Raw genomic sequence first — 26,608 nt, forward strand, 5'->3', positions numbered from 1 at the left:
GATTGGATCCAAAAATCTCAAATTTGGACTCATCAGAACAAAGGACAGATTTCCACTGGTCTAATGTCCATTGCTCGTATTTCTTGGCCCAAGCAAGTCTCTTCTTCTTATTGGTGTCCTTTAGTAGTGGTTTCTTTGCAGCAATTCAACCATGAAGGTGTGATTCACATAGTCTCCTCTGAACAGTTGATGTTGAGATGTGTCTGTTACTTGAACTCTGTGAAGCATGTATTTGGTCTGCAATCTGAGGTGCAGCTAACTCTAATGAACTTATCCTCTGCAACAGAGGTAATTCTGGGTCTTCCTTTCCTGTGACGGTCCTCATGAGAGCCAGTTCCATCATGGAGCTTGATGGTTATTTCAACTGCCTTTGAAGAAAAGTGTGTGAAATTTTCCAGATTGACTGACCTTCATGTCTTAAAGTAATCATGGACTGTCAATTCTCTTTGCTTATTTGAGCTGTTCTTGCCACAATATGGACTTAGTCTTTTACCAAATAGTGCTATCTTCTGTATACCACTCCTACCTTGTCACAACACAACTGATTGTCTCAAATGCATTAAGAAGGAAAGAAATTCCACAAATTAACGTTTAACAAGGCACACATGTTCATTTAAATGCATTCCATGTGACTACTTCATGAACAAGGTTGAGAGAATGCCAAGTGTTCAAAGGTGTCATCAAGGCAAAAGGTGGCTACTTGGAAGAATCTCAAATATTAAATATATTTTGGTTTGTTTAAAGCATTTTTCTTATGAAATGATTCCATATGTATTATTTCATAGTTTATGTATTTTCTACTCAAGTAGTATTTTTTTGTTTGACATTCACTTTTACTTGAGTCATTTTCTATTAAGATATCTTTACTTTTGCTCAGGTATGACAATTGAGTACTTTTTCCACCACTGATCAACTAGACGCTGAACTGACATCTGTGCCCAGTAGGTTGTGACTGGTTCAAAATCAATGGACTGGTTCAAAATCAACATATGGGAATGGCATCAATGATCAATACATAAAGGCCAACAAATCACATTATAGTTAAAGGTGTATTTTAAAGTGATACCATGTCCAGACTCTTGTTCATGGAAAACCATCTACAGGAAGTGTTGCACAACCAATCAGGTCATTCTTACATGGCAACAATTAAAATTAATAGTTCTTCTCCTTTTTTCACATCAGTCATTACGTGTTTCATGGTTAAGGGAAGGAACTTAGCAAAATGATCAGAACCAGCTTTGTTTCGGTACTTCTCACTCAACTTTGTAAGTGCATGCCTAACCAATTGTCTTACTGAACTGCATATTTTAAAACTGAATGTGTAATCTACATCTTAGACTATTGGAAAGTAGTGCAGTAGTGCAGAAAGAGGATGGAATACTGTAGCTAAATAAATGTAGTTTTGACAGCTATGAAATTATATATCACCATATCGGTACGTTTTCCATGGTTTTAAAACATTGGTTAGGCTTTGTCCAAGCCCATGTCCAGATAGGTCTGACCACTTTGGTAATTATTCTACAAATTGATGTCTGAATTGGCAAAGTTAATGTATCTGCAAAACGGCTTTCAGATCTATTGCAGACCTGATTCAAAATGAAGAAGTTATCAGCCAGTTCCACTGACCACTGTTCAGCTCGGAGACTCCATATCTCTATCATGCCTATTCGCTGATAACAAACATTTTCAATTCCTGTACTGATTACAAGCAAACTATTGGTCAAATGCCCCACGTTGTGGCAGCTATTACTGATTCTTCCAAACCTGTTATTTCTAGAAAGTTTAATAACCTACGTTTTAAAGTGGACAAAGCTGAAGACGTATCTCATCTTGTTATCAGTAATATCAACACGTCAGATGAGGCAACCTACTACTGTGCATTGGGAACAAAGTATCAAATGGATTATAGAAATGGAACCTGTTTGGCTACAAATGGTAATTTAATTTGAACTGTATATTTCAGTACATTATTATCAGTGTACAGTATAGTCAACAGCAGATATCATAAAGTTCATCTTGGTGCATTGTTGTAGATGCACACTCTCAAAGTTGTGCTATTAATGCTACAGTTCCTGCTTAATTTAAACTTGAGAATGTCCTTCATCCAACAAAATAAACCATTTAGGTTCCAGTGGAAAGAGGTTAACCAATATAACTCTGGAGCTGCAACCAGTGCCCTATCTAGTCCATCCAGGAGACTCTGTGTCTCTACAGTGTACAGTTTCTGAGACTAGTACAGGAGAAGTGTGTCTTCGCCACCATGGCCTTTTTTTGCCTTTACCTCCCTTATCTCACCTCATTTGCTCACATTGTATATACTTATTTGTTTTCTACTGTATTATTGACTGTATGTTTGTTTTATTCCATGTGTAACTCTGTGTTGTTGTATGTGTCGAACTGCTTTGCTTTATCTTGGCCAGGTCGCAATTGTAAATGAGAACTTGTTCTCAACTTGCCTACCTGGTTAAATAAAGGTGAAATAAAATAAATAAAATAAAATTAGCACTTTGAGAGACTTAGATTGGTCTCCCCACAGCACAAAAAAAGGGTGTGCGGGTGATGGGAATTACGGAACTCCCAGTCTGACTCACCATAGTACTGGTACCCACTAGGGACAAGGGTACAGAGTACAGACAACCGTTATTATTCATCCTCCCAAACTGATAGCCTAGTTCTTCCCGACTGCATAAGTCGTAGATTCACGTAGATTTAATTATATCTAAAACCGTTTGAATTATATCTGTGATAATTATAATTATATCTAACCCTAACTCATTTTGCAGCAAACTTCCTGTCAGAAAGTGAAAAATCTTAAATCAAGGCTCTGTTCCAGGGCCTGCCTATAAATGTGATTGATATCTATTAGTATACATGCACTTCATACGCCTTCCACTAGATGTCAATAGGCTGTGAGAGGTGAAATGGGGTTTCTAGGTATTTCTATGGTCAAAAGATAGAGCTTGGAATGACATGACCCTAGAATTCCTTTGTTCAGGAAGCGCATAAAGGTCACCAGTATTGGCTTCTGAAAAGCATTCGCTATAGACGTCTTATATCTCCGGCTTTGATTTTATTTGATAAATGTGACAATATCATCGTAAAGTATGTTTTTTCAATATAGTTTAATCAGATTATTGTAATTTTTTCGGGAGTTTTGGCGTGTTCCGTTCTCTGAGTTTGTTGACGATGGAGAGCTTCGCGCCACTTGGCAAGTTTTGCTTGCTAAATCGAGAGGGAAAAAGGCCGTTCTAAAACCAAACAACGATTGTTCTGGACGAAGGACCCCTTGTACAACATTCTGATGGAAGATCATCAAAAGTAGGACCCATTTATGATGTTATTTCATATATCTGTCGAACATGTGTACTATTAGTTTGCACCCAGATTTTGGGCGCTCTCTCGCCATAACGTAAGCTGCATGTCGTAATGAAGTTATTTTTAGAATTCTAACACGGCGATTGCATTAAGAACTAAGCTATCTTTAATTTGCTGTCCAACATGTATTTTTTAGTAAAGTCTATGAATAGTTATTTGATTAGAATAGGTGAGTGTCAGAAATTTATCCGGACATTCTGGGAAAAAGATGCTAAGTTTTCCCAATGTATAACCATGGATTTCAGCTCTAAATATGCACATTTTCGAACAAACCATATATGTATTGTGAAATATGATGTTATAGGATTGTCATCTGATGAAGTTTGAGAAGGTTAGTGAAAAAATGTATATCTTTTGATGGTTTATTCGATATCGCTAACGTGCCTAACGAATCAATGCTGTTGTGTGGTTGGCTATTGTGGTAAGCTAATATAATGCTATATTGTGTTTTCGCTGTAAAACACTTAAAAAATCTGAAATATTGGCTGGATTCACAAGATGTTTGTCTTTAATTTGCTTTACACCATGTATTTTTCATAAATGTTTTATGATGAGTATTTAGGTATTTCAATTTGGTCTCTAATTGTTCTAGCTGCTTCGGTGCTATTTCCGATTGTAGCTGCAATGTAAAACTATGATTTATACCTCAAATATGCACATTTTTCGAACAAAACATAGATTTATTGTATAACTTGTTATAAGACTGTCATCTGATGAAGTTGTTTCTTGGTTAGTTTGGTTGGTTCTTGGTTAGTTAGGTTGGTTTTGTGCAAGCTACCTGTGCTGTGAAAAATGTCTGTGCTTTTTTGTATTTGGTGGTGAGCTAACATAAATATACGTGGTGATTTCGCTGTAAAACATTTAAAAAATCGGACATGTTGGCTGGATTCACAAGATGTGTATCTTTCATTTGCTGTATTGGACTTGTTAATGTGTGAAAGTTAAATATTTCTAAAAAATATCTTTTGAAATTCGCGCCCTGCACTTGGACGGGCTGTTGTCATAAGTGTACCGACACCGGGCTGCAGCCATAACAGGTTAACCACATTAGCTCACGAATTGGCAGAGAACTCTGGGGTAGATAATGCTCTAACAAATTAAATTGGCTTGATAGTATGTTTGGGAAATGGAAAAATGTCATAATCACTGTGTTATGGGCAACTTTCAACTGTATGAGTGTTTTGGTTCTGTGTGGGTGTTGTGTTGTTTGGTCCCTTGTGTGAAAGTTTTGCGCATCAGGACCCTGGAGAGGTCAATGACGCAACAGATGGTGAGGTACGGACCGCTTTCGAGCTCCGGCCTGTGTGATGACAAATACGAGCCTACATGCCTAGGAGATGGCTCCGTTTCTTTTAACTACGAGGGGCCAATGCTGGATGAGCCAATTTTTTAGGGTTAAAATTAAGACCGTTTTTTTTAATGAAGATTGTAATAAAAACCTAAACAGGAAGTGTTAGGATACCTAATGTAGGCCTATAACTGTCATTGATGAAAATACACATTTTGGTTTTGTGAGATTGATTTTGAGTGACATTGACAATATTAATACAAATAGATGTGTAATTTTTTGTAGTAAATGTTTAGGCAATAATTAAAGGGATTCCACCCTGTCACTGTAAAACATATGGAAATGTGTTTAAATCATAGCAGACAAGGAACTGTGGGAGATAACTTATGACCACTGTGAATCTGTCACGATCGTCTAGCGGAGAGAGAGAGGACCAAGGCGCAGCGCGTGAAAAAGACATCTTCTTTTAATGAAGGAAAAAACAAACACTTACAAAATGAACAAAACAAACGTGAAGCTAAACCGAACTAAGTGCACACATGCAACATAGAACATAGACAATTACCCACAAAACCTAGTGCCTATGGCTGTCTTAAATATGGCTCCCAATCAGAGACAATTAATGACATCTGTCTCTGATTGAGAACCATTCAGGCAACCATAGACACAGCTAGACACCTACACTAAACACAAACCCATCTACTCTACTTAACCCCCTAAACCATACAACCACCCTAGACAATACAAAAACACATACATTCCCCATGTCACACCCTGACCTAACTAAAATAATAAAGGAAACAAAGAATACTAAGGCCAGGGCGTGACAGAATCTGATAGCAGGGAAGGAGGTCTCCCCATCCAGAGAGGGGAGAAACCGTTGGGTTTGCAATAGATGAGGGAACATATAGCCAATGTATTGGTCTGGATTATTCTTGTATACAATTGATGTATCAGTGTGTATTATTTAGTCATTTAGGGCGGATTGTTAGGTGAGAATTATCTGTTAATTGAATGATTCGAATATTCCGCCCTGAAACATGTAATTGTATGGAAGTGATTAGAATGTATAAAATCATAATCAATAAATGTGTAGTCCTAGTCAGAATTAGGGTAAAGACAATATGTCTTTATGGTATTATAAACACAGACTGTCTGAGCTTGGTGCCGACCTGACTAGCGATTGGGAGAGAACAGGGAGTACGTGTCAAGAACAAGGTCACTAATCTCTGTCGACTGGGTAGCAGGACATGTGTGTGCGTCTGTTTGTGTGCATGTGTGTGTGGGAATGTGTGTGTGTGCGTCTGTTTGTGTGTGTGTGTGCGTATGTTTGTGTGAATGTGTGGGCGTGAGAAGTCAGTATAAAATGTATTGTTTTGTATTCTTGACTTTAGAACGTTCCCGTGAATAAACCCTTTTGACTATCTATTTTAGCTGGTGCCTCCGTCTGTTTCATTCGACCAGGATCTTACAAATTCTGGTTTGCAGACTGAGTAATATAATTAAATTGGGTTATGTTAGTTATGTGTTAGAGGTGTGAATTCTACAGAGGCTACTCTTGCTGTAACAGACTTGCTCTCACACCAAGTGCACTGTGGGTGGAAAATATCTTAGAGATCATCACATTCTCACACGTTTGAGTCCATCTAACGAACAACAATTATGTGCCATTATATATCATTTGCTGGATTTCTATTTTGTTGAGAGCTCCAGATGATGTTGACTGTACTTGTGTGTTTGCATTAGGCTAAACAAAACTGCATATCATTCACATTCTACAAAGTAGCAGGAAGACTTTTGGAACCTTTTGGGGGATTTATTGGGGCTCAACAAAGACATTCAGATTTACCTACTGGGTCAGTTCAACGAGTAGTTTGGATTTACATTTGGTTGAGTTGTCAACTAACCGTGAATTCAATGTGAAATCAACAACAAATGTCACCATGTCATTGGATTTAGGTATATTAGCATAAACTATGAGTGTCTTTAACTGTGTTTGCAATAATGACTTGATTTCAGAAAATTACATTCTCTTACACAGCATATTCTGTGTTAGTTAATCATCATCATCGTCATCATGAATATAATCTTCATCACCATCATCATTATAATCATCATGAATAGCATCACCATCACCATCTTCAATATCATCATCATCATCAGCAGCAGCATCATCATTATCATGATCCTCATCCTCATCAAAAAATCACCATGATTTTGCCTTTGCTCTCTGTGCTTCAATCTTTTCAACATGAAGATGAACCATAATCCAGAAATAATTGAAGACATCAAAAATGACATGTTATCTTCTTCAGGCTGCAAGCCCGAGGTCGGTACACTTATGACAACATCCAGCTCAAGTGCAGGGCGCGAAATTCAAAATATATATTTTTTAAATACTTAACTTTCACACATTAACAAGTCCAATACAGCATTTGAAAGATAAACATCTTGTGAATCCAGCCAACATGTCCAATTTTTAAAATGTTTTACAGCGAAAACACCACGTATATTTATGTTAGCTCACCACCAAATAGAAAAAAGGAGAAAAAAGGATAGACATTTTTCACAGCACAGGTAGCATGCACAAAGCCAACCTAACTAACCAAGATCCAACCAAACTAACCAAGAAACAACTTCATCAGATGACAGTCCTATAACATGTTACACAATGAATCTATGTTTTGTTCGAAAAATGTGCATATTTGAGGTATAAATCAGTTTTACATTGATGCTACCATCACAGCTACCGTCAAAAATAGCACCGAAGCAACCAGAGTAATTACAGACACCAACGTCAAATATCTAAATACTCATCATAAAACTTTTCTGAAAAATATATGGTGTATAGCAAATGAAAGATGAAGATCTTGTGAATACAGCCAATATTTCCGATTTTTTAAGTGTTTTACAGCGAAAACACAATATGGCGTTATATTAGCTTACCACAATAGCTAAAACACAACAGCATTTTATCAAGGCAAACGGTACCGATTGCACAGTTCGACAGATACAGTGGGGAGAACAAGTATTTGATACACTGCCGATTTTGCAGGTTTTCCTACTTACAAAGCATGTAGAGGTCTGTAATTTTTATCATAGGTACACTTCAACTGTGAGAGACGGAATCTAAAACAAAAATCCAGAAAATCACATTGTATGATTTTTAAGTAATTCATTTGCATTTTATTGCATGACATAAGTATTTGATCACCTACCAACCAGTAAGAATTCCGGCTCTCACAGACCTGTTAGTTTTTCTTTAAGAAGCCCTCCTGTTCTCCACTCATTACCTGTATTAACTGCACCTGTTTGAACTCGTTACCTGTATAAAAGACACCTGTCCACACACTCAATCAAACAGACTCCAACCTCTCCACAATGGCCAAGACCAGAGAGCTGTGTAAGGACATCAGGGATAAAATTGTAGACCTGCACAAGGCTGGGATGGGCTACAGGACAATAGGCAAGCAGCTTGGTGAGAAGGCAACAACTGTTGGCGCAATTATTAGAAAATAGAAGAAAATAGAAGAAGTTCAAGATGATGGTCAATCACCCTCGGTCTGGGGCTCCATGCAAGATCTCACCTCGTGGGGCATCAATGATCATGAGGAAGGTGAGGGATCAGCCCAGAACTACACGGCAGGACCTGGTCAATGACCTGAAGAGAGCTGGGACCACAGTCTCAAAGAAAACCATTAGTAACACACTACGCCGTCATGGATTAAAATCCTGCAGCGCACACAAGGTCCCCCTGCTCAAGCAGGCGCATGTCCAGGCCCGTCTGAAGTTTGCCAATGACCATCTGGATGATCCAGAGGAGGAATGGGAGAAGGTCATGTGGTCTGATGATTCAAAAATAGAGCTTTTTGGTCTAAACTCCACTCGCCGTGTTTGGAGGAAGAAGAAGGATGAGTACAACCCCAAGAACACCATCCCAACCGTGAAGCATGGAGGTGGAAACATCATTCTTTGGGGATGCTTTTCTGCAAAGGGGACAGGACGACTGCACCGTATTGAGGGGAGGATGGATGGGGCCATGTATTGCGAGATCTTAGCCAACAACCTCCTTCCCTCAGTAAGAGCATTGATGATGGGTCGTGGCTGGGTCTTCCAGCATGACAACGACCCGAAACACACAGCCAGGGCAACTAAGGAGTGGCTCCGTAAGAAGTATCTCAAGGTCCTGGAGTGGCCTAGCCAGTCTCCAGACCTGAACCCAATAGAAAATCTTTGGAGGGAGCTGAAAGTCCGTATTGCCCAGCGACAGCCCCGAAACCTGAAGGATCTGGAGAAGGTCTGTATGGAGGAGTGGGCCAAAATCCCTGCTGCAGTGTGTGCAAACCTGGTCAAGAACTACAGGAAACGTATGATCTCTGTAATTGCAAACAAAGGATTCTGTACCAAATATTAAGTTCTGCTTTTCTGATGTATCAAATACTTATGTCATGCAATAAAATGCTAATTAATTACTTAAAAATCATACAATGTGATTTTCGGGATTTTTGTTTTAGATTCCGTCTCTCACAGTTGAAGTGTACCTATGATAAAAAATTACAGACCTCTACATGCTTTTTAAGTAGGAAAATCGGCAAAATCGGCAGTGTATCAAATACTTGTTCTCCCCACTGTATATGAAATAGCCTCCCAAAATGGGTCCTACTTTTGGTGGTCTTCCATCAGAATGTTGTACAAGGTGTCCGTTGTCCAGAACAGTCTTTGTTTGGGTTTAGAAGGACTTCTTTCCCTCTTGAAATAGCATGCGCACTGGCCAAGCACTGGCCAAGTAGCGTGAAGCTCTCCATCCTGAACAAAGGGACCTAACGCAACACGACTAACGTCCCGAAAAAATTTCAATATTCTAATAAAACTATATTGATAAAACATACTTTACGATGATATTGTGACATGTATCAAATAAAATCAAAGCCGGAGAAAGTATTCGCCTATACGACGGTTTTCCACGAGGCGATTCCAGGTTCTACTTCGCGCTTTCGAAAATACAAAAAATGGCGGTCCACTTATTCCAAGAGGATTTATTCCACTTCAGAGCAAGATAATACATTAATTTCTTCTCTCACTTCCTCTTGACACCCAGGGGAAGGTGTATGACGTGTTTGTAAATCGACACGTCTCATGCCCATGTATAGGCAAGTTCTTGAAAAGAGACCTCAAATTTCAGAAACTCACTTCCTGTCAGGAAGTGAGCTCCAGAATGAGTTCTGGGTCACTCAGAGAAAAAATTCAAAGGGTTTTAGAAACTAGAGAGTGTTTTCTATCCAATAGTAATAATAATATGCATATTGTACGAGCAAGAATTGAATACGAGGCCGTTTGAAATGGGCACATTTTTCCAAGTTAGTCAATACTAACTTGCAGCCATAAGAAGTTATAAGACTATCCAACATTTTTTATTTATTTTATTTTTTATTTCACCTTTATTTAACCAGGTAGGCTAGTTGAGAACAAGTTCTCATTTACAACTGCGACCTGGTGTCACGCCCTGACCCGAGAGAGCCTTTTATTTCTCTATTTTGTTAGGTCGGGGTGTGATTTGGGTGAGCAATCTATGTTTTGTATTTCTTTGTTGGCCTAGTATGGTTCCCAATCAGAGGCAGCTGTTTATCGTTGTCTCTGATTGGGGATCATACGTAGGCAGCCTGTTTTCCACCTGAGTTTGTGGGATCTTGTTTTTGCACAGTAGCTGTCTAGCCCTGCAGAACTTTACGCTCGTTTATATTTTGTTGTTTTGTCGGTGTTTCTTTATTAAAACCTCTTGGTGCACTGATCCCTTTAGCGGGATCATTTTTGTCAACATCCGGTGAATTGCAGAGCTCCAAATTCAAATTAAATTACTAAAAATATTTAATTTTCATGAAATCACAAGTGCAATATACCAAAACACAGCTTAGCTTTTTGTTAATCCACCTGGCGGGTCAGATTTCAAAAAAGCTTTACGGCGAAAGCAAACCATGCGATTATGTGAGGACAGCTCTCAGTAGACAAAACATTACAAACAGCTAGCAGCAAAGTAGATTGGTCACGAAAGTCAGAAAAGCAATACAATTAATCGCTTACCTTTGATGATCTTCGTATGTTTGCACTCACGGGACTCCCAGTTACACGATAAATGTTATTTTTGTTCGATAAAGATTATTTTTATATCCAAAAACCTCCATTTGGTTGCCGCGTTTTGTTGAGTAATCCACAGGCAGGTCACGACGGACAGACGAAAATTCCAAATAGTATCCGTAAAGTTCGTAGATACATGTCAAACGTTTTTTTATAATCAATCCTCAGGTTGTTTTTACAATAAATAATCTATAACATTTCCACCGGACGGTAGCCTTTTCAATACAAGAGAGAAAGAAAAGGTCTCGCTCCAGTGGCGTGCGCATGAACAAATCTAAGGACATCTGGCTATCCACTGACGCGATGTGATCATTTTCGCTCATTTTTCAGAATAAAAGCTTGAAACTATGCCTAAAGACTGTTCACACCCTGTGGAAGCCATAGGGAAATGAATCTGGTTTATATCCCTATAAATGGAGGATAGGCTTCCAATGGAAAATAATAGTTTCAGAAAAACAGCACTTCCTGGTTGGACTTTCCTCAGATTTTCGCCTGCAATATCAGTTCTGTTATACTCACAGACAATATTTTGACAGGTTTGGAAACTTTGGAGTGTTTTCTATCCTAATCTGCCAATTATATGCATATCCTAGTTTCTGGGCCTGAGAAATAGGCAGTTTACTTTGGGAACGTTTTTTATCCAAACATCAAAATACTGCCCCTAGCTTCAACAGGTTTTAATGTATAAATATTCTTATGGATTTTATTTTGGGATTTACGTCGAAAATAGCAGGATGTGGCCGTGCTGTGTATTTGCGGTAAAGCTTTTCGTACAAAAAGACCGAATACTGTCTGTTTCACTAGCCTCATTCAGAGGTCGTGTCCCTAACGCGTCATGTGGGGTAAATTTACAGACCGGGGTGTGGGGAACCGAAAGTACCGGTATTGTTTAGAGAAGAAAACGTTTTTTATTGCCGCCATCCCGGCATTTGCCTTTTGCCTTCAAATTCCTCAGGGGAAACAGCTTGGGGGTGTTTTTAGTGACACCATGTATGCATACTGAATCGTTAGTACCGGTGCTGATTAGAAAAAGCATTTTTTTTAAACAACAGGGGGCGGTCTAGACATATTATATATATTTTTTATTTATTTCACCTTTATTTAACCAGGTAGGCAAGCTGAGACAAAGTTCTCATTTACAATTGCGACCTGGCCAAGATAAAGCAAAGCAGTTCGACACATACAACAACACAGAGTTACACATGGAGTAAAACAAACATACAGTCAATAATACAGTAGAAAAATAAGTCTATATACAATGTGAGCAAATGAGGTGAGATAAGGGAGGTTAAAGGCAAAGAAAGGCCATGGTGGCGAAGAAAATACAATATAGCAAGTAAAACACTGGAATGGTAGATTTGCAGTGGAAGAATGTGCAAAGTAGAGATAGAAATAATGGGGTGCAAAAGGAGCTAAATAAATAAATACAGTAGGGGGAGAGGTAGTTGTTTGGGCTAAATTATAGATGGGCTATGTACAGGTGCAGTAATCTGTGAGCTGCTCTGACAGCTGGTGCTTAAAGCTAGTGAGGGAGATACGTGTTTCCAGTTTCAGAGATTTTTGTAGTTCGTTCCAGTCATTGGCAGCAGAGAACTGGAAGTAGAGGCGGCCAAAGGAAGAATTGGTATTGGGGGTGACCAGAGAGATATACCTGCTGGAGCGCGTGCTACAGGTGGGTGCTGCTATGGTGACCAGCGAGCTGAGATAAGGGGGGACTTTACCTAGCAGGGTCTTGTAGATGACCTGGAGCCAGTGGGTTTGGCGACGAGTATGAAGCGATGGCCAGCCAACGAGAGCGTACAGGTCGCAGTGGTGGATAGTATATGGGGCTTTGGTGACAAAACGGATGGCACTGTGATAGATTGCATCCAATTTATTGAGTAGGGTATTGGAGGCTATTTAGTAAATGATATCGCTGAAGTCGAGGATTGGTAGGATGGTCAGTTTTACAATTGTATGTTTGGCAGCATGAGTGAAGGATGCTTTGTTGCGAAATAGGAAGCCAATTCTAGATGTAACTTTGGATTGGAGATGTTTGATGTGAGTCTGGAAGGAGAGTTTACAGTCTAACCAGACACCTAGGTATTTGTAGTTGTCCACATATTCTAAGTCAGAACCGTCCAGAGTAGTGATGTTGGACGGGCGGGCAGGTGCAGGCAGCGATCGTTTGAAGAGCATGCATTTAGTTTTACTTGTATTTAAGAGCCATTTGAGGCCACGGAAGGAGAGTTGTATGGCATTGAAGCTCGTCTGGAGGGTTGTTAACACAGTGTGCAAAGAAGGGCCAGAAGTATACAGAATGGTGTCGTCTGCGTAGAGGTGGATCAGAGACTCACCAGCAGCAAGAGCGACATCATTGATGTCTACAGAGAAGAGAGTCGGTCCAAGAATTGAACCTCTGGCAACCCCATAGAGACTGCCAGAGGCACGGAAAACAGGCCCTCCGATTTGACACACTGAACTCTATCAGAGAAGTAGTTGGTGAACCAGGCGAGGTAATCATTTGAGAAACTAAGGCTATCGAGTCTGCCGATGAGGTTGTGGTGATTGACAGAGTCGAAAGCCTTGGCAAGGTCAATGAATACGGCTGCACAGTATTGTTTCTTATCGATGGCGGTTAAGATATCGTTTAGGACTTTGAGCGTGGCTGAGTTGCACCCATGACCAGCTCTGAAACCAGATTGCATAGCGGAGAGGGTATGGTGGGATTCGAAATGGTCGGTAATCTGTTTGTTGACTTGGCTTTCGAAGACCTTAGAAAGGCTGGGTAGGATAGATATAGGTCTGTAGCAATTTGGGTCTAGAGTGACCCCCCCCCTTTGAATAGGGGGATGACCGCAGCTACTTTCCAATCTTTGGGAATCTCAAACGACACGAAAGAGAGGTTGAACAGGCTAGTAGTAGGGGGTTGAAACAATTTCGGCAGATCATTTTAGAAAGAAAGTGTCCAGATTGTCTAGCATGTACTAGAATAGCCACACAGTCAGATATGATGCTGGAGATAATTTTGATGGATAACACAAGAGGGCAACTGTAGGTGTGCAAAGTTTCAGACTGATAACTTCAGGAATGGGTGAGCTACATGACATTTAGCATGAAGTCACCCAGGTGTCCCACACAAGTTGCCCAAATGTACCCAAGTTGCCGAATTGGTGAAATGACCCAGGGGTAGACCCTTTGGAAGTCCTCTACACAATATTTTGCAGCCTGTGCCATGTCCCATAGCAGTCTCTTTCTGCTGTAAAGCAGAGGCAAACTGAACAAGTGGTGCAGGTGATGGGGGACTTCATGCGACACAGAACACAACGACGCCTCCATGCTGTGCCCTTTTGGCCCTGAGGCACAGTCATGCCTGCAGTAATGAACTGTGGCATATGAACACCACTGGAGGCAGGGGTAGAGGGGGCAGAGGTAGAGCGGCCAGAGGTAGAGGGGGCAGAATGTGATGCAGTGGACCTTTTGCTATAGTCAGCAAGCTCCCGGATGAGCAGCTCCCTGAAGGCTAGCTGTGAGATGGGGGGCTGTCCACAGCTCTTCGCCATTTCCTTCTGCAGGATGAAGGAATTCACCACAGCAATGTCAATGAAATGGTAAAACAATGTCTTATACTATTTCTTTGTCTTATGGAGAACATTGTAGTACCCTATCAGTGCGTCTGATAGGTCTACACCTCCCATGCTCTTGTTATAGTCCTTGATGGCTGCGGGAATGGGGACATTTTTGGTGGTCCATGCCCCAGTAGCATCCTTCACTCGTCTGATGACATGATCGCCACTGAATGACTTGTGGATAGTGGAGCACATCACCACCTCAGTGGAGTCCGGCTGGATGAACCCGCTTCAGTGGGGGATGGGCACCTTGGCACCGGGGGCTCCCAGTCGGAGTCGCTATTGCTGTGAAAGAAAACATTTTTTAAAAAATGTGTATTGTATGAGCCTTTTATCATCACATAAAATAAACATATGTATTGTATAGAGCAGAGGGAACAGTCACTAAGGTGAAGTGCTGTTCCATTCAACTCCGGCCATTGTTGTGGGCCTGCCCTCCCCCCAACAGCACCCAATGGCTATTTCATATGGAAATGGAGAGGAGTAGCAGGCGCAGTGGCCATGTGTGTGTTTGCTGTTCTACTCCATTCCATTTGAATAAAAAATGGAAAATATATATATCTGACATGGAATATATATATATTTATATATACACATACTTATACACACACACACACACACACACACACACACACACACAGGTTATGGGTCGTACACATACACACACACACACTATGTATAGCCAATGTGTACTTTACACATTTCATCACACATTTCATTGCAAATTGCAAAAAAAATATATATATATATATATATCGTTTAATATTAAAATAAACTAATAATATTTATATTTCAAACAACGGCATTAGCACTTTCCAGTCCAGAATTACACCCTGTCCTTGCAGAAACAGCTCCTCAATTTTTAAATCATAACTGTGTTCACTCAAAGATTCTTCAAACAAAAAATCTGTCTCACTTTCTCAATCAATCTCTTCTATAATCTGGTGCAAATCTGTATACTTAGACTTGGACTTGGACTTTGCTTTTCCTGATTTATTCACCATGATGTCTACAATGAAATCGTTGAAAAAACATTTTCAAAATACTGCTTCCAAAACATTGCTGTGCGTAACATGCGTGACTGCAACTAGTCTGATGGTCAATGGCGATTGAAGTTCGTTACGCGTGCGTTTACAAACAAGGGATGGTGGTCCAACCCATAACCATCACATACTGGCGTTTACCTCAGCTTATTGGCTATCTACCCAGCTAGATTTCAAGAAGATCAGTGATCAGTGGTCATTGGGCAGAAATACAGTCAATCAACGAAACTTCGGTAATATTATCGGTGTCTTCAAATCAGTTCACTTCGGTCAATACTCCCCGCAAAAAAAACAATCAAGTTTGGCTGTGTTGAAAACTTCCAGAGGATTGCAATGAAACCAACCATGACTAGATAAACGATTGTTTAGTAAGCACAACTGGAGACATGTTATTGACAAAGCAGCGTTACTGTAGATAGCAAATGAGTGTAGGACTGTTTGTTAACAACTAGGAAAAAAATGCTGGCTAAGTAATCATCTTTGTTAACAGTGGGGTGACAAAATTAACTTATTTACTATTGATTAGCCATCACAAATCTCTGCTAACAAATGCAGCACTTTCTCCAAAACTGCATTTGTCCTGCAATGTTTACTTTTTTGAAGTTTGTGGCATCTATTTTCAAGCGTATAAGTTGCTTTCCGAAATAAAATAACTAAGTTGTCACTTGAATTATTGTGTCCTGTTTAGTCTTTCGGTGTAACAACTTTCCTCTTCTTCTGACGAGGAGTAAGAGATGTGAAGCGTGGTAAGTGTCCATTTTAATATATAAAACTGAACACTACAAAAATACAAAATAACAAAGTGACTGAACAAACGAAAATCGAAACAGTCCCGTATGGTACAAACACAGACACAGGAAACGACCACCCACAAAACACAATGAAAAACAGGCTACCTAAATATGGCTCCCAATCAGAGACAACGACTGACACCTGCCTCTGATTGGGAACCATACTAGGCCAAACACATAGAAATATAACCATAGAACAAAACATAGAAAAACAACATAGAATGCCCACCCCAACTCACGCCCTGACCAACTAAAATAAAGACATTAAAAAATGAACTAAGGTCAGAACGTGACAGTACCCCCTCCCCCCCCCCCCCCCAAGGTGCGGACTCCGGCCGCAAAACCTGAACCTATAGGGGAGGGCCTGGGAGGGCATTTACCGCGGTGGCGGCTCTGGAGCGGGACGAAGACCCCACTCCACCATAGTCTCGGCCCACTTCTGTGACACCTTAGGAGGGGCAACCCTCGTCACCGACCCTGGATTGGAGACCCTAGATTGGAGACCCCATTTTATTCATCCCAAAGTCGACCTTTAAAACATTTGCCATAATGAGCATGACCCTGATCTTCAGGCTGCAGTAATTAGCTATCTCGACATGGGCTTCGACAGTGACCATAACTGATAATCAAAACAAAACTGCCAGAGAGAAGAAGGCTGGCAGATTGACCGCTGAGCTGTACCATTCCTTGTTCCTGTTCCACTTGTAATCTAGCATACACGCACAGCCTATGGGTGTCAAACTCATTCCACGGAGTGCAGAGTGTGTGCGGGTTTTTGGATTTTCCTTTCAATTAAGACAACCAGGTGAGGGGAGTTCCTTACTAATTATACTGATAAAAAATAGCAACACAACACGTGTTGGTCCCATGTTTCATGAGCTGAATTAAAAGATCCCAGAAATGTTCCATATGCACAAAAAACTTTTATCTCTCAAATTCTGTGCACAAATTTGACTGTCAGAAACTCTCAGGGAAGCTCATCTGCGTGCTCATCGTTTTCACCAGTCTTGACCTGACTGCAGTTCGACATCACCTTTGATGGCCACTGGCATGCTTGAAAAGTGTGCTCTTCACCGATGAATCCCGATTTCAACTGTAATGGGCAGAGAGCAGACACTGTGTACGGTATCGTGTGGGCGAGTGGTTTGTGTTGTGGAAAGAGTGCCCCATGGTGGCGGTGGAATTATGGTATGGCCAGGTATAAGCTACGGACAATGAACACAATTCAATTTTATTGATGATAATGTAAATGCACAAAAATACCGTGAGGAGATCCTGATGCCCATTGTCGTGCCATTCATCCTGCACCATCACCTCATGTTTCAGAATAATAATGCACGGCCCGATGTCGCAAGGATCTGTACACAATTCCTGTAAGCTGAAAGTTCTTCCCTGGTCTGCATACTCACCAGAGCATGTTTAGGATGCTCTTCTCGACTTGTATGACAGTGTGTTCCAGTTACCGCCAATATCCAGCATCATCGCACAGCCATTGAAAAGGAGTGGGACAACGTTCCACAGGCCACAATCAACAGCCTGATCAACTCTATGCGAAGTAACTTGAATGGGTTGAGTCACTGACGTGATCTTCCTGTCCGGGTTGGCACCCCACCTTAGGTTTGTGCCATGGGAGCTCTTATTAGGCTATACTCAGCCTTGTCTCAGGATGGTAAGTTGGTGGTTGAAGAAATCCCTCTAGTAGTGTTGGGGCTGTGGTTTGGCAAAGTGGGTGGGGTTATATCCTGCCTGTTTGACCCTGTCCGGGGGTATCATCGAACGGGGCCACAGTGTCTCCGGACCCCTCCTGTCTCAGCCTCCAGTGTTTATGCTGCAATAGTGTATGTGTCGGGGGGCTAGGGTCAGTCTGTTATATCTGCAGTATTTCTCCTGTCTTATCCTGTGTCCTGTGTGAATTCAATCTCTCTCTCTCTCTCATGAAAAGCCAACTGACATTTACTCCTGAGGTGCTGACCTATTGCACCCTCTACGACCACTGTGATTATTATTATTTAACCCTGCTGGTCATCTATGAATTTTTTTACATCTTGGCCATGTTCTGTTATAATCTCCACCCGGCACAGCCGGAAGAGGACTGGCAACCCCTCATAGCCTTGTTTCTTCCTATGTTCCGGCCTTTCTAGGGAGTTTTTCCTTGCCATCGTGCTTCTACACCTGCATTGCTTGCTGTTTGGGGTTTTAGGTTGGGTTTCTATACAGCATTTTGTGACATCAGCTGATGTAAGAAGGGCTTTATAAATAAATTTAATTGACACATTTTAGAAACCATATGTTGATCACCTTGGGGAATGTGTTATATAGTGGGTGTTTTGTTTTTGTGTTGTGTTGTTTGTGGGGTGCTGTGAATACATATTTTTTTAAATTAGCAAATTTGCAAAACTGTTCTATTTCATATATCCTAAATTTAACTGTGTTTTGGTGAATTGGATGATATATTTTTAAGTTAATAAAATAAAGGGGATTCTGGGTAACTAAATTATGTCACTCTGTCCCAGAGTATTCTTGTTTACTTGGAATACCTCTTAGCACATAATAACCAAATTATAATGCCAATTCTTTGGAAGTGTGTCCCCTACATGTTGTTTGAGATTATGCAAATTTTCTGAAACTGGTTCAGCTAAATTTTATGTGCGATGATGCTATTCTGTGGAACTCTGTCCTCTGTATGTTGTTTGCGATGATGTCACTTCTCTGAAACTGGTTCTATTTTTTGGGGACATGATGCCAATTCTCTGGAACTGTATGGAATTCCATTTCAGGACTTATTGATTGGCTTCAAAATATTAAAACCTGTAATCAAAAAGAGAGGAAATGTTTTTTATTTAATTGTCCAAACCTGTAAAAAAATAGGAGTATGGCGAATTTGTATAGTTTTCTTGCTTTCAGCAAGCACATTTATGAGATATTTGATACATTTGAATGCTTACAAATGTTTTTAAACATTTTAAAAGTTTGAATATTTTTTGTTTACAATCCAGTAACGTTTGTTTACAATTGCTATTTTTATGAACTCAACACACATCTCTTCTCTTTTTCTTACAATTATTATTATTTTTGTTTTTATTATTTTGAAATCAAATAAAAAAAATAGGAGCTGGCACACACCCAGAGAATGTGATTTTATATAGAGGTTCAGACTGACGGAGAATAAACTATAATCTATGAAAATAAATAAAGAGAGTTGCACACTCTATATATTAGCTCCCAGTAATTTATTGGGTAAATCACCAATGTTTCGGCATCACTGTGCCATCTCTCAGTCAGTTAGGACCGGTAGAGAAGGCAAAGTGATGCTGAATTGTTGGTGATTTACCCAATTATTTTGAAGTCAACCATTAAGTCCTCAAATTGACTGCATGGAACTTTGACTGCTATATTTTCTTTAACATGATGCCAATTCTCTGGAAGTGTGTATGCATAGGCACATGCACAGAGAGGGGTCTAGGGGTGCCTGAGTACATACACATTTGCACTCGTATGAGAAACGTGCCCTTTCAGATTGCACACGTTTTTTTATGGATACATATTTATTTTACTTTAGGTCTCTCTTTCTGTTACCGATCTCTTGTTATCCAACAGAATTGCCCATCAGACTAGGTCATTTCTCATAAGCTCTTGTCTTGGAATATTCCCTCTACCTGTCCTTCTGCCCCCGAGCCCTCTCTGTGAGCAGTATCTAGCTAGCTTATTTACAGTGGGAGCAGTGTGTTGGTTTAAGGGAAAAAAGTCCTACAGGACCGGTAGAGAATTATCAATGTAAGAGATTGAAGTTGGTAATAAACCTTATATTTTCACTTCCTGTTGTATTGTTTTAATTCTCTTTGGGTAAGGCAGCTTTCCTAATGCGACTGTTTCAGCCTCACTTAGTGCTCTCTCTAGCGGTGGTGCTAGTCAGGGGCTGCCCTCCATCTTCCCTGGTTGCGTGTGATAGGCTACCAGGTTTCTTTTTTCTAAAGTAAAATCACATTTACTCTGTAAAAGTATATTCTCGACTCCCGTGGTGCAATAACAGGTAAGGACATGGAAAGTAGTCTATAAACTGATCATCACCCAAAGTATGGCTCAAAACGTATGTGTAGTGTAATGTAGTGGTTTCGATGCATGTCAGCTTTTTTGATAGTTTGCCTCACCAACATTTACATGTTCAAATCACCACTGGGAACAGGTTCTGCTGTATTTACTTTGTGATGATGCCAGTTCTCTGGAAACTATTTATTTGCTCATTTAATAATATTAAAATAATATTGATTTTACTATTTTAAATGATAACTTCCCTCTTCAGCATATGTATATAAATCAAGCATGGTTGGTACCTTCTACCATACTCTGGGAGACAGAGGCCATAACCATCAAGACAAGACCACACAAGAAGGCTCACTCCAGACAGGTAAGATTGACTTGATTTTGTCTAGGGTTGTGTTGCGCTGTCCGTCAGAAAAGTTGAAAAGACGTATCGGTCAACCAATTGAAAACGTAGAACATTTTTAGCGAATCATTTCTCCCCACCGCTGTCAGACATGCATTTTCTGAGTTTTGATTGGAAGGCACCCTAATATGAAATCTCTCTTAATTGAATGTGCCAGATATCTAGGGAAGACTTGACTGTTAATAGTTAATAAGCTAATAGCTTATTTCAAACCCTTTCTCTCCATACAATTTCACACCACAGATGTCCAGGGTAACCAAAATCTAAGTTCAGCACAAACAGGTAAGAGATAATTGCCTGAGCATTACAGTACTAGAGCATTAAAGAATAACTCTGTATTTGAAGATTGTTGTCTCTGGTTAATTCTGTATTGCAACTGTAGATATCTGAGAGGACAGAAAACAACTAACCAGTCACATCGAAGGCCATTGAAACCATTTGCCAGAGGTAAATTCCTTCTCTCTCAAGAACAATATTGCTACATTTTCAGAACCAAAATATGATTTCAATTATATGTTGTAGTTCATGTTTGTAAAAGTTATATATAATGGCTTTAGAGTATGATGACTACCTTAGTATGTAACTTTTAACAAGGTGCACTGCTGTTAATCACATTTGATCTTGTTTTTGGTATAAATCAACAATATTTGAGACACACAACAGTGTTACCTTTCCCCTTATAGATGCAACTCAATATTAGGAAGGTGTTCTTAATGTTTTGTACACACTCTCTGACTCATCCTCCCTGTTTCTCCATTTAGTGAAGATAGTAGTAATATACATCTACCACCCTGTCTGACTCATCTCTCTTGTTTCTCCATTTAGTGAAGATAGTAGTAATATACATCTACCACCCTGTCTGACTCATCTCTCTTGTTTCTCCATTTAGTGAAGATAGTAGTAATATACATCTACCACTCTGTCTGACTCATCTCTCTTGTTTCTCCATTTAGTGAAGATAGTAATATACATCTACCACCCTGGCTGACTCATCTCTCTTGTTTCACCATTTAGTGAAGATAGTAGTAATATACATCTACCACCCTGTCTGACTCATCTCTCTTGTTTCTCCATTTAGTGAAGATAGTAATATACATCTTCCACCCTGTCTGACTCATCTCTCTTGTTTCTCCATTTAGTGAAGATAGTAATATACATCTACCACCCTGTCTGACTGATCTCTCTTGTTTCTCCATTTAGTGAAGATAGTAATATACATCTACCACCCTGTCTGACTCATCTCTCTTGTTTCTCCATTTAGTGAAGATAGTAATATACATCTACCACCCTGTCTGACTCATCTCTCCTGTTTCTCCATTTAGTGAAGATAGTAATATACATCTTCCACCCTGTCTGACTGATCTCTCCTGTTTCTCCATTTAGTGAAGATAGTAGTAATATACATCTTCCACCCTGTCTGACTGATCTCTCCTGTTTCTCCATTTAGTGAAGATAGTAGTAATATACATCTACCACCCTGTCTGACTCATCTCTCTTGTTTCTCCATTTAGTGAAGATAGTAATATACATCTACCACCCTGTCTGACTCATCTCTCTTGTTTCTCCATTTAGTGAAGATAGTAGTAATATACATATTCCACCCTGTCTGACTCATCTCTCTTGTTTCTCCATTTAGTGAAGATAGTAATATACATCTTCCACCCTGTCTGACTCATCTCTCTTGTTTCTCCATTTAGTGAAGATAGTAATATACATCTACCACCCTGTCTGACTCATCTCTCTTGTTTCTCCATTTAGTGAAGATAGTAATATACATCTACCACCCTGTCTGACTCATCTCTCTTGTTTCTCCATTTAGTGAAGATAGTAATATACATCTACCACCCTGTCTGACTCATCTCTCTTGTTTCTCCATTTAGTGAAGATAGTAGTAATATACATCTACCACCCTGTCTGACTCATCTCTCTTGTTTCTCCATTTAGTGAAGATAGTAATATACATCTACCACCGTGTCTGACTCATCTCTCTTGTTTCACCATTTAGTGAAGATAGTAATATACATCTACCACCCTGTCTGACTCATCTCTCTTGTTTCTCCATTTAGTGAAGATAGTAGTAATATACATCTACCACCCTGTCTGACTCATCTCTCTTGTTTCTCCATTTAGTGAAGATAGTAATATACATCTACCACCCTGTCTGACTCATCTCTCTTGTTTCACCATTTAGTGAAGATAGTAGTAATATACATATTCCACCCTGTCTGACTGATCACTGCTGTTTCTGCATTTAGTGAAGATAGTAGTAATATACATATTCCACCCTGTCTGACTGATCTCTCTTGTTTCTCCATTTAGTGAAGATAGTAGTAATATACATCTACCACCCTGTCTGACTCATCTCTCTTGTTTCTCCATTTAGTGAAGATAGTAATATACATCTACCACCCTGTCTGACTCATCTCTCTTGTTTCTCCATTTAGTGAAGATAGTAGTAATATACATCTACCACCCTGTCTGACTCATCTCTCTTGTTTCACCATTTAGTGAAGATAGTAGTAATATACATCTACCACCCTGTCTGACTCATCTCTCTTGTTTCTCCATTTAGTGAAGATAGTAGTAATATACATCTACCACCCTGTCTGACTCATCTCTCTTGTTTCTCCATTAAGTGAAATATTTTGTAATATACTGTATAGTAATAGTAATATACAAGTAATTGTCTGATTTACCCCTCCTGTTTCTCCAATTAGTGAAAGATATAGTAATATAATGTATAGCAATAGTAATATACAAGTAATAGTCTGACTTACCCTGCCTGTTTCTTCATTTAGACCAAGTCATGGTGTTCCAGAGGGCTTTCCTGTTTCTGGTGTTGCTGTGTGTCACAGTGATGGTAAACGGTCAACCGGGCGATGTTCGACCTCGATATCAACAATTCCTCCTACAGCACGTCAGAGAGAGGATGCCGATCCAGAATTGTGAGCTTGAGATGACAACCTTGCCAAGGAATTCTGTAACATGCAAAAAGACGAACACCTTCATCTTGGCTAAACCAGAACTAGTCATACCCATCTGTAACAGTGGTGGCACAAACACTCACAGCAATCTGTTTCAAAGCACAAAACCCTTCATAGTAGTCATATGTCAACGTGAAGAGAATATGCTGCCCAATTGTAAATACAAGGGTAAATCGTCCACTAGGTATGTTACCATTGCTTGTGATAGAGGATTTCCAGTGCACTATGACGGTGATGTTGATATTGGCACTACGGATGGAAAGTAAATACATATGAAAGGTGTCACCGCTAACTGTAAGCACAACTGGAGACATGTTATTGACAAAGCAGCGTTACTGTAGATAGCAAATGAGTGTAGGACTGTTTGTTAACAACTAGAAAAAAAATGCTGGCTAAGTAATCATCTTTGTTAACAGTGGGGTGACAAAATTAACTTATTTACTATTGATTAGCCATCACAAATCTCTGCTAACAATTGCAGCACTTTCTCCAAAACTGCATTTGTCCTGCAATGTTTACTTTTTTGAAGTTTGTGGCATCTATTTTCAAGCGTATAAGTTGCTTTCCGAAATAAAATAACTAAGTTGTCACTTGAATTATTGTGTCCTGTTTAGTCTTTCGGTGTAACAACTTTCCTCTTCTTCTGACGAGGAGTAAGAGATGTGAAGCGTGGTAAGTGTCCATTTTAATATATAAAACTGAACACTCCAAATATACAAAAAGAACAAAGTGAATGAACAAACGAAAATCGAAACAGCCCCGTATGGTACAAACACAGACACAGGAAACAACCACCCACAAAAAAACAATGAAAAACAGGCTACCTAAATATGGCTCCCAATCAGAGACAACGACTGAAACCTGGGTCTGATTGGGAACCATACTAGGCCAAACACATAGAAATATAACCATTGAACAAAACATAGAAAAACAACATAGAATGTCCACCCCAACTCACGCCCTGACCAAACTAAAATAAAGACATAAAAAGGAACTAAGGTCAGAACGTGACAGTACCCCCCCCCCCCCCCCCCAAGGTGCGGACTCCGGCCGCAAAACCTGAACCTATAGGGGAGGGCCTGGGAGTGCATTTACCGCGGTGGCGGCTCTGGAGCGGGACGAAGACCCCACTCCACCATAGTCTCGGCCCACTTCTGTGACACCTTAGGAGGGGCAACCCTCGTCACCGACCCTGGATTGGAGACCCTAGATTGGAGACCCCATCTTATTCATCCCAAAGTCGACCTTTAAAACATTTGCCATAATGAGCATGACCCTGATCTTCAGGCTGCAGTAATTAGCTATCTCGACATGGGCGCGACAGTGACCATAACTGATAATCAAAACAAAACTGCCAGAGAGAAGAAGGCTGGCAGATTGACCGCTGAGCTGTACCATTCCTTGTTCCTGTTCCACTTGGATCCAGTTTGGTCTCTGACCCGAGGGGGCTTGATTGGGGGTTGAGGGCTTATGTGGGGACTTACTGTAGGGACAGGAGTAGGTTCCGGTTCATCACTGTACCTCACCCCTTTGCCTCCACCACCTGATCTACTGCCCTCCTCGCCCTCATCTTCAGAGTGAAAGAGTGAGAGAGATTGGAAAAGAGAGAGAGACGGGGATACAAAAAATGAGAGAAGTAGAAAAAGATAGTGGAAAAGAAAGTATGTAACCACGTTTCTATCTACAGTTTTGATGAGTAAATTCATACCGTATAAAAATAATCATGACAGCTATGATGGTAACAGGACGTTTCGGTCCAATATTATAAATGTCAAAAGATCATTTGTTCGTTCGACCTGGTGGGATTGTTTTGTGTCTGTAAAATGAATTATGCGAGAAATGGTGGTGGGAATGCCTTCTTGCATAAATATTGATATAATAACCATCATATAGAAGTAAACTTGGAGACACACAATAATATGTTGTGTGGTCCTCCTCCCACTATGACCAAACTATGACTCGGAGAAACAATGCAGTTTATTAGGCTATAGATTAAATAAATTAAGGTGATGAACTTGATGCTACTTTCCAATAAATATTGACGGTCTTATTCTGGTGACATGATGATCGATGCTTGACTGCCATTTGACAAATAAAAATGTTCTCGCTCTTATTCATAATAATCTCATCATGTAATCTAGCATACACGCACAGCCTATGGGTGTCAAACTCATTCCACGGAGTGCAGAGTGTGTGCGGGTTTTTGGATTTTCCTTTCAATTAAGACAACCAGGTGAGGGGAGTTCCTTACTAATTATACTGATAAAAAATAGCAACACAACACGTGTTGGTCCCATGTTTCATGAGCTGAATTAAAAGATCCCAGAAATGTTCCATATGCACAAAACTTTTATCTCTCAAATTCTGTGCACAAATTTGACTGTCAGAAACTCTCAGGGAAGCTCATCTGCGTGCTCATCGTTTTCACCAGTCTTGACCTGACTGCAGTTCGACATCACCTTTGATGGCCACTGGCATGCTTGAAAAGTGTGCTCTTCACCGATGAATCCCGATTTAAACTGTAATGGGCAGATAGCAGACACTGTGTACGGTATCGTGTGGGCGAGTGGTTTGTGTTGTGGAAAGAGTGCCCCATGGTGGCGGTGGAATTATGGTATGGCCAGGTATAAGCTACGGACAATGAACACAATTCAATTTTATTGATGATAATGTAAATGCACAAAAATACCGTGAGGAGATCCTGATGCCCATTGTCGTGCCATTCATCCTGCACCATCACCTCATGTTTCAGAATAATAATGCACGGCCCGATGTCGCAAGGATCTGTACACAATTCCTGTAAGCTGAAAGTTCTTCCCTGGTCTGCATACTCACCAGAGCATGTTTAGGATGCTCTTCTCGACTTGTATGACAGTGTGTTCCAGTTACCGCCAATATCCAGCATCATCGCACAGCCATTGAAAAGGAGTGGGACAACGTTCC

At 40.2% G+C, this 26,608-nt stretch overlaps 1 protein-coding gene across 1 annotated transcript; it reads left to right on the plus strand.

Moving 5' to 3' along the window:
• The first annotated feature begins 23,487 nt into the window (after positions 1 to 23,487).
• Positions 23,488 to 24,185, plus strand: LOC120046934 (ribonuclease-like 3). The gene has a single exon (XM_038992484.1). It carries the CDS (start codon positions 23,488 to 23,490, stop codon positions 23,929 to 23,931), a length of 444 nt encoding a protein of 147 aa, XP_038848412.1. The 3' UTR covers positions 23,932 to 24,185.
• The last annotated feature ends 2,423 nt before the right edge of the window (positions 24,186 to 26,608 follow it).

Source organism: Salvelinus namaycush, chromosome 5 (assembly GCF_016432855.1).
Source record: "Salvelinus namaycush isolate Seneca chromosome 5, SaNama_1.0, whole genome shotgun sequence".
Classification (NCBI taxonomy): Eukaryota; Metazoa; Chordata; class Actinopteri; order Salmoniformes; family Salmonidae; genus Salvelinus; species Salvelinus namaycush.

Excerpts from the sequence above, each read along its gene's own strand:
- LOC120046934 (XM_038992484.1), top strand. The coding sequence starts at position 23,488 with ATGGTGTTCCAGAGGGCTTTCCTGTTTCTGGTGTTGCTGTGTGTCACA.